At 49.0% G+C, this 9,435-nt stretch overlaps 1 protein-coding gene across 1 annotated transcript; it reads right to left on the reverse strand.

The window, feature by feature from the left end:
* Nucleotides 1-27: 27 nt before the first annotated feature.
* On the reverse strand, nt 28-8,854 carry tgm2b (transglutaminase 2b). Its single transcript, XM_076138929.1, has 13 exons — nt 8,681-8,854; nt 6,259-6,438; nt 4,906-5,124; nt 4,559-4,677; nt 3,764-3,892; nt 3,478-3,655; nt 2,929-3,064; nt 2,646-2,749; nt 2,326-2,565; nt 1,692-1,964; nt 1,432-1,592; nt 1,115-1,251; nt 28-479 (listed from the first exon to the last, which is right to left on the reverse strand). The coding sequence occupies exons 1-13, from the start codon at nt 8,688-8,690 to the stop codon at nt 329-331; spliced, it is 2,037 nt and encodes a 678-aa protein (XP_075995044.1). The 5' UTR covers nt 8,691-8,854; the 3' UTR covers nt 28-328.
* Between the last annotated feature and the right edge of the window lie 581 nt (nt 8,855-9,435).

Here is a 9,435-nt window from a genome sequence, read left to right on the forward strand (position 1 = left end):
AGTGACCCGACTGAAAGAATCTAAATCTTAAACGTGTAACAACTTTAATGTCCACATCGTCTCACAGTATAAAAATAGGACAAATTTAGAATACTGATGAATGATTTGACATGAATTTGTCCACATTGTGTGTAAATGTTTAGCATGCATACGTGTGATTACATCATATAAGAACAAAGCAGGTGGGGTCACATTAAGCTTCATGTGTCGTCCTTGGCTCAGCGTCTTATAGAGAAAAGAGCCAAAGATCTGAACAGCAAACGCTCCTGGAAAGAAAATGGAACCGAACAGGGACCAAAGCCTTCGTCCCGCGGCGCTCTGGTTGCTCTTATTTGCCGATGATGACGTTCCTGTAGCCTTTGACGTGACAGAGCTTGTTGCTGTCGAAGTCGACCACCAGCTTGCGGAGGCCTGAGTGTGTGGGGGTGAAGTACATCTTCACCTTGGCCTCCTCTCCTGGTCCCACAGTGGAGCTCAGCCTGAAGAGTAAATATTTAAACATATCACATTAGAGACACGAGCGGGTGAGAACTTATCAGGCCGCTGATGGCATAAATATTTAGATGATTGATCTGAGCCTAAGTGAGGCTGATGAAGGCTTCAGGTCTGACTTTCTATGGGCATGAGGGAGAGGGAGGACGAGTTCACAGAGATGCTGTAGTCCAGTCTTTCTGTCTGTACTCACAGGTGCTTCTTCTTATCTTTAGTTATGTAGACAGAAACCCAAAGCTGCATTTGTCACAAACACACTGAGGGAGATTAACACTTTGTGATTTGTTAACATGAGGGCCAGAAATAACTCCAGACGTTTATCAGGCCACTTCTGTTTTTTCTTTCCTGTCTGGTTCTGCTGTGTGTTCTGCTGTCTGGTGTGTTCAGCTGCCAGGCTCTCCGGCTGAACATCCAGCAGGAGAGCAGGGCACTGATTACAAACCAAATAGTATGTGTGTATGTGTGTATGTTTGGGAGTCAAACTTTGAGCATTGAGCCACAAGATGGTGCCGAAAACCTTTGGGTGAAATGAGTTGAAGATGAGAGGGGAGGGGAGAAGAGAAGACAGGAGAGGAGAGAGGACAGGAGAGAGGACAGCGGTAAGAGGAGGAATGTGTCGGACCTCTCACTGATGGTCTGCCCCCCCGTCAGGTTGGCCCCCTCGATGCTGAAGCAGCAGTTCTCCAGCGGCTCTGGCAGAGGGTTGTGCACTGTGACCTCTGCAGCCAGCTTCCGATTCTCCTTGGGTTCACCCAAGATCTGCAAGGACAAAGGCACCTCTGGGTGTCAGCTGGGACACGAGTTCTATGGTCTAGCTGTTACTTTGAACGTTGGTACTTGTGTGACTCTTTGCTGTTGTCAGTTGTTCCTTTGTCTCTCCAGACTCAAGCCCCTCCCCCTGTTCTTGTAGCAGCGTTGTAGTTCTAGTTTGTTACTCACTCTGACTGTGATCTGAGGGTTCTCCAGCACGATGTTCCTCACTGCCAGCGTCGTGTCTCTGTTGCTGTAGTCGATCAGCAGAGCAGCCAGACGGATCAGGTTGTCCTCAGTGAGCGCTCCGCCATACTTGGCATAGTTTAGCCTCAGCGGAACTCGCCGCTCTGTGAGAACACACGCAGGGTGAGGAATTCCATACGTGGCTCTGTGTGTGTGTGTGTGTGTGTGTGTGTGTGTGTGTGTGAGACTCGTCCTGTGCTCACCTCCCCCGGGTGAGAGCTCCACATTCAGCAGATCTTTAAACCCGCAGTTGTCTCCCATAACTCCGTTGTAGGACACAGCCCTGGACCCAAACGCCAGGCGGCACTTCTTGACGCTGTCCGTGTTGTTGGTGACCACAGCAAACACGTCGAAGTCGCAGCCCTTCTTCATGTCGGCCGTGACCTTGATGCTGAGCTGCAGGTTTTGGTTGTGCTGCTGCAGCAGTTTGTTCTGATGGTTGGCCTTGGTGAAGGTTTCTCTCTCTTCATCAGAGCCTGGACACACACATGACACACACACACACATGACAAACCAATATGCACACAATATGGAAACCATTCTGTCCTCTGTGTGTGTTGTTGGTGTGCAGAGGAGCTGTGTGTGTCAGGTTTGGGATGTAACATCTGCAACATTCTCAGGTGATCGTCTCTAGTTTTGGGGTTTGTTTGTCTCATGACTGACATCTAATGGTAGAGTGGAGAATAGCAGCAAGTTGGCGAACAACAGCTGCCATCATTCTGTGTGAAATGATGTTGCAGTGTTGATGAAACCAAACCAAGCGAGTCTAAATCTGTGGAGGGACAAAGTTTTGGTGTTGTGGTCTGGTCTGGTCTGGTCTGGTTTGTGTCTCTGTACCTTCCGGGTGCTTGTAGAGATGCGTGATGTCCTCTCTGCCGTCACTGCCCACTCTCTTTGTGCTGATCTTCTGGCCCACCAGGGTGGTGGACATCACTCTGCTGGTGCTGCCGTCCTTGTTCCTTATGAACGTGACGACGTCGGCGTTGACCTCCGCAAACACAAAGGGGGCGTCGTACTTAGACAGCAGCTCCCCCTGCTTGATGGCCCTGACGGGGACGGGGCCGCAGCAGAACACTCCTGAGGGACAGAGAGACAAAGCCGTGAGAACCTTCATCACAAACATCTTCACAGGTTCCTCAGCTCTTACTGCTCCTCACCTTCACTCTTCTCCTGGGGCGTCGGGTCGCTGACCTGCCAGCCATTGAAGTTAGGATCCAGGTCAGGCCGGGTCATCCAGCTCTCCACCCAGCAGTGATAGTTCCTGTGACACACACACACACACACGCACACACACACACAACAACAATTTTTGATGTTTATGTTTAGATAGTAAACTGTGTGGCACATGTAGTTGGTGATTGGATGGATGTCTGATTGGCACCAGTCAATAAGGCAGTCAAGTCACTTCCACCTTAAGGACACCGGCTTGTTTTCCCTCACCAGATCATCTCTCTGGACGATGGCAGCGGTTGCCCGTTGTCGTCGATGTAGCGCTCAATCACCAGGTTGCTGTTTGTGTCGTGTGCTGAGGCGTAGTTTGTGACGACTCTGCAGGGGATACCCAGAGCACGGGACACTGCAAACACAAGTGTGATAGGAAGGAGACGTAAAAGGAGGCAGGGTCTGAATCCCAAGCAGCAGAGAACAGGAACTGGAACGTTTCCAATCTGCTTATAAGGCCCGTTAGAGTTGGGCAGCCACTAATCACTTCTGGGATTGGGCTCCACATTTTTACACCCTGAGCGCTTAACAGAACAACAGATGTAGATAACAACACACTGTGCATGAGCCTCATTATAGACACACACACACACACACACGGATGCTGGTTGGACGGCATGAATGTAAAGCATTGATCTAAAGCTGCAGGGAGAAGCGAGCTGCCAAACAGAATAAGAGCTGTGGTCTCCTTTCAGCTCTGGAGGTTCTGTCCGCTGGAGTTCTGTCACCTTGTAGAGGAACTAGGACTAGACTAGACCAGACTCGTACCTGTGCAGGCCACAGCAGCAAACACCCAGCACTGCCCGAAACGCACAGGCTGGCAGCCGCTCCTGTCCCAGCTCTTCAGGATCTCCACGCTGCCTTTCCACGACATGGGGCTGACCCCGCCCTCATAGCCGCCTTTCCACTTCCCCGCCAGCACGCCGTCGTCGTCATTGCAATTCACCTGACAGGGAAAGAGGACATCTTAGCTTCTCACTCACTCACTCACTCACTCACACACTCTCACACACACACACACACACACACACACACAGTGGTGAAGGTGCTGTACCATGGCACTCAGCACTCTGGACACATAGACGGGATTCCTCCTCCCTGAGCAGTCTTTCCCGGGATTACGAAGATATTTAGGATTCTTATCCAGGATTCTTAGGCAGGCATCCAGGATTCCAGACTCAAACTGTACCGAGAGACAGACAGACAGACAGACAGATGTTAAGATGGATTTTAAAGGTGTTGGCATTCTAAAAGTCATTGAATGTTTGTTAGACAACCATTCAGAATGTCTGTGTTAACACTAAATGGCCACTAGATGGTAGCAGAGATGAGCGCACCAAACAGTCAGAATGTCAAAGTCAAGTGTGGACAGAAATGTTTTGGACTTTAAAGCAGAGATGTTTGGCCTTGGCAGAGGTTCACGTTCTCTGAATGTTCTCTCGTTAGGAGTTTAATTCTGTAGCGCTTCACATTCTCAAAAGCTGTATGAGAGATGAGCCGGTAACACCACTTAATCCAAGTGTTTCAGATATCAAAGAGGGAGAGAGGGCGATCGAAAGAGAGAGAGAGAAAGAGAAAGATAGGGAGAGAAGGGGAGAGGGAGAGAAAGAGAGGGAGAGAAAGAGAGGGAGAGAGAGAGAGAGAGAGAGAGAGACAGAGAAAGAGAAAGAGAGGGAGAGTGAGAGAGAGGCATTCTGCTAATGAGATCCATCAAATCCCCTGTTAGATGAAAATGTCACAACATAAAGTCAGAGTCGACGGTTCAGTAACAACTGTGTGTTTGGTAACACACAGTTTGGAATCCATCACTCAAGTGTTCCCCTTGTCTCTCCACTGTTGGCGTTGGTACCTGGCCAAAGTTCCAGGGTGTTGGTATAGGAAGGTTACTGTCGCCTCTGAAGATGATTCCATCCTGAGCCAACACGTACTCAGCCAGACTCTCCTGGCTCTCCAGATACACAACATCGCCTGTCGCCAAGATACAAATACACACAAGTTAACTGGGAACCCTAAAAGATATAAATATTCATCTTTCTAACATTATCCTGCAGAGTCTGGCTGAGCTTCCTCCCCCCTCTATGATCTCCTATACTCTGGTTACTGTGTGAGTCTTGCCGTTGGCCCCCTTTGGTCTGAAACATCAAAGCCTCTGAGAGTCCACTGGATGACAGCGTGACATGTGGTGTGTGTACCCACCTGGGCACCAGGGGTTAAAGAGCAGCACAAACTCAAACTGCCCAGAGCGGCCCAGAGTCAGCGTGTAGCGTCCCACGGGGGCGTCTGGGGGGGAGCAGATGGTCAGGGCCACCGTGTCTCCAGAGGGACTGGTGATGGCGGCGCTCCAGGAGGACGTGTCAACGCTGGCAGACAGACCGAAGGAGACCTGGGTTCCATACTGGTCGCAGGGCTGAGGACCTACAGGGAGCGGGGGAGTAGCCAAGAGATTTTTAGTGCAGCGTGATGGAAACAAATGGGAAAAGGAAACATCCAGGGTTCTTTCATCCCAACCCCCCTCCCTAAATTTAGTACAAGCATCTGTGGAATCTCTGCCCAGGCTGGGGGAGCTAAACTATGCAACGGCACACAATTATAACCCAAAAGTGATTGGGCCTGAAGTCTCCCTCAGAGATCTGTGGTGAAACATGTGAACTCAAGGTCCTACGAGTTCATGTGAGGCACGGAGACGACGCCTTCACTCCTGTCACAAGCTAACAGGCTGACGAGCTAACAGGCTGACGAGCTAACCGGCTGACGAGCTGACGAGCTGCTTCCTGCCGTGGATCAATCCATTACAACATACTTGACCTGTAATATTTGATATTGTTATCTGTGCTTACACACACACTTCCCTGCTGGCAGCTAGCACTTCCTGTTTAAACAGTTGGGCTTGATAGTAAGAAGCAGCTGACTTGATAGAGCTCTGAGAGTCTCATCACTCTGACCCCGGAGCAGAGAGCTCTCAGTGTCCGACAGGAAGATTCCACTCAATTAACGCTCGCCATCATTTACAATAACAAGAAGAATCAGGTTTGCTGACATTAACAACCTGCAGGCAAAATGGCATCCTGTTCCTTTAAAATTAAAACATGGCAGCTCTTCCCTCTCGTACCGTTCACACTATCCTGGCAGATAAACATGGACCGACTAAGACAAGCAGGAACATTTGGGGGAGTTCCATTGTTCCCCTGACTTCCTGTGTGACGGGACCTCACTTCCCCCCGTCCTCTTTCTATCAACCATTAAGTGAAGCAGAGAAAGTGATATGGGAAGAGTGATGCATCCTGGGATATAATCCAAACGTTGAGAGGTCAGCGTGTGTGCGTGTGTGTGTGCGTGTGTGCGTGTGTGTGTGCGTGTGTGTGTGTGTGTGTGTGTGTGTCTGTGTGTGTGTCTGTGTGTGGGGCTTTGGCCGAGCTACACAGCTCAGTTACTGGAAAAGCTACATTGTTTTGAAGAACAGCTGAACTACTGAAGAAGGTAGTTAACTTGATTGAGTTGCTGGTTTGCTGTAAAGACGAAGGTGTCCAGGCCCAGCTGGAGGTTTGGTACCTGTCTGTGCGACGCAGGACAGCGTGCTGACGCCCGGCTGGTAGAGGCCAGAGCGCAGGTACAGGCTGACGGCGAAGCTTTGGCCTCTCCTCACGATCAGACGCTCCACGCCGTTCAGATCCGTGCGGTGGTCGGAGTTGTTGAAGTCACACTCCAGGTTCCAGCGGGCGATGTCCAACTCTAAGCAGGAGGAAAGAGTTTCATGTTTAGAATCCAGGAGTCCATACTGTGGTCTGGTTTATGTTTATGTTCTGGTTCTGTTAAACACTCAGATCTGTTTACTGGATGTTACTGCACACTTAAAGAACCACAACAACAACAACGCCTCCATAAAGAGAGCAGAGGAGCTAAATGTATCTACAGTATGTGTAGGTTATGAGGCGTTTAAAGACATTTACATGTTGTAACAATGACAAACGGCCTGTTACAGACGTCTTGTGGTTTCCTACAGTCTGGACTTGTTCATGAGGCCGAGGCGTGTTTCTGTCACAGCTATATGAAGTATAGAGCTTTCTGTAAAGATTTAACAAGAGGGACACACAGTCTGGATTACACATCCGCCCCCTCCCCCTCCTCCTCCTCCTCAGGGTGTGTTGCCACTGAGAGGAACCCACCCTCAGATTTCCTGTTTGTAGGAAAAGTCCAGAGTCCTTCTATATAACAGGACGACTCTAGTCCTCCTGGGGTCGGGGCTCAAACTCTCTCTGTGTGTCACACTGAAGCCTTCAGACCAGCTGAAGCGTCAGAGAACAAAGACGGAGCCGTGAGGACTTCCTGTGGCTTTACGTGACGTCTGCGTCCGCCACATTTGTCATGACTCTGATGTTTTACAAGATCTGGACCCTGGTTCAGTTTCTGGGGCAAAAAGCTCAAAGAAAACAATACTGCCAATCCTATAGCAGCTGGAGAAGCCTGTTGAGGAGGAGGAGGAGGAGGAGGATGAAGGCTTTTCTGTGAGCCTCCATAATACCGTCCAATCATTTACCCCACAAACATCGACTAAATAGAGCTGGAATGGAACGCACATCAGATTAAGACGTTTATAGAGGAGCTCAACAGAAGAAACTCCACTTACATCTGAGAATTTATAGAAGAAGAAAGAAGAAAGGTTCTGAAACGGCGTCTGGCTAAGCAACGCATGAGTTCATCTCTCAGGCAGGGACTGAGGCTGAGGCTGAGGCTGAGGCTGAGGCTGAGGCTGAGCTGATGGGTTTATTATCCTCAGCCCCTCCAGGCCCAAACAATCCAGTAAAAGTGAGTCTGTACACCATTAGGTTAGATTATTAACAGATGAAGATTTGTGCCCTAAACTCTTCAGTCATGACTGTAAACTCTCTGCTTGTTAGTGGGTTTCAGTGTGGGCACTAAGTTGTTATCAAAGGGAAGTCATTGATACGTTCAGCTGTGGCTTCAAGTACGTGAACCCTCCTCTCCTCCCCTCTGCTCCTCTTCCTCACCGGCCCGCGCTTACCGGCAGCTCACGCCCTCACACACTCTGCACACACTGACCGGCGCCTCTGTTTGAATCAGCATAAGGCCAGGATTGTAACCTGGTGGTCAAAGTGGGCAGCAGCACGTACAGTAAAAGCCACCTAAAGCCCAGAGAGTCAATATGGGAACAACCTTTAACTGCAATTACTCACAACATAAACACACACACACACACACACACACACACACACACACACACACACACGGCTGAGATATGTGCTTGACCTCATCACAGCCGTTTAACCCTTCAGGTCCTCCTCCAGGGCAGACAGGTGACAGGCTCATTCACCGTTACACCTTTGACTACAGGCAGTGTGAGGGAACGACTACTAATGACTACTACTAATACTGCTACTACAACTACAAGTGCTGAATAGTAAGACTGCTTGTATTTCTTCCTCATATTTTTGCCTGCAGCTTCTCCAGGTTGTTCAGATCTGCTTCGTGTCCGCAGAGCCTTTGAGCAAACTATTCCTGGGGCGTCGTGCCTGTAGAGCAGCGGCTCTCTGGCTACAGTCCAGCTGCTCTATGTGCTGCTAAAGAGCAACAATGGTCAAACACCAGGGTGAAACATTTCACTCAGCTTCAGCTCTCTGCTGCTTCCTGTTCACACATCAAAGCAAAATGCATCTGGAGTTTAAATCCTACAGAAGAGATCAGTCAGACGTTATTATGGATAAATGATCAAAGAGTTCGTGTCCCCAGTGTTTCACCTCTCATAAAGTAAATTAGGGTTTTTAATATTTATTAATTTTATTTTCATTATTATCTTTATTTATCTTTAATGCGCCAAATTTAATCAATCAATCAAAGTGTTATTAAATAAAAATGTAAAGTTTCGATTTTTCCCCCCCGATAGTTTGACTAAAAAGCAGGAATCGATTTTAGACTTTTTCATTCAGAGCGAGTGTGTGAGCGAGTCTCTTCTTACCTTCAGTCATGATGCAGGTGTGTGAGCGGTGGGTCCAGATGGAGTGAGAGTGAGAGAGTGTGTGAGTGTGTGTGGCCGGTCCCGTTATCTCGCCTGTTATTTGTAGTCCTCAGCGCAGCATGAGCAGAATTCCTCCGCCGACCGGGGGCGTGACGAGACCCTCCCCAACACACACACACACACACGCACGCAGACAGTATTTCCATGTAATTTTTTTTTTTATGTCAAGCATTTTGTTTTTTCCCTGTTATAATTCCCTCAGGCCATCATGTCCAATGCTAAATAGGAATTTGAATACTTTCAGCATCCCCCCCCCCCCCCCTCTCTCTCTCTGAGACACACACGCACGCACGCACGCACTCTCTCGCTCACACACGCAAACACACACACACACGCACACACAATAGTGTGGCAATAGTTCCGCTTGTCAGTTATGTTGCGCAATCTTTGCATTGACGTGTATGAGTGTGTGATATGTGTGTTCATGTCTGAGTGACTGTTCATTTCTACCTGAGCTGCACACACACGTACAGACAGCAGAATGAGGGGAGGTCATTAAAAGCGTTTGCTCACACGCTCACACAGCTTGAGCTTGTAATCAGGTTGACACTTCTCACACACTCTCTGCTGTGTGGTGACGGAGCTCACGGTTCCCAAACATGGATGCATTCATGAGTAAATGTTGTGTTTGATGCTTTAGTGTAAATTAGAGCTCTGCAGTAACGACACACACACTCACGTGTCCGTGAACGCAC

This window comes from Genypterus blacodes, unplaced genomic scaffold (assembly GCF_046128005.1).
Source record: "Genypterus blacodes isolate CSIRO-AG114 ecotype Tasmania unplaced genomic scaffold, CSIRO-AGI_Gbla_v1 ptg000419l_1, whole genome shotgun sequence".
Lineage (NCBI taxonomy): Eukaryota > Metazoa > Chordata > Actinopteri > Ophidiiformes > Ophidiidae > Genypterus > Genypterus blacodes.

Bases quoted from the DNA above. Each gene is read 5' to 3' on its own strand.
- tgm2b (XM_076138929.1), bottom strand. The intron at 2,750-2,928 runs GTGAGGGAAAAC...TGTGTGTCACAG, and splicing joins TCGTCCAGAGAGATGATCTG to GAACTATCACTGCTGGGTGG. The intron at 1,593-1,691 runs GTGAGCACAGGA...GTGTTCTCACAG, and splicing joins GGAGCTCTCACCCGGGGGAG to AGCGGCGAGTTCCGCTGAGG.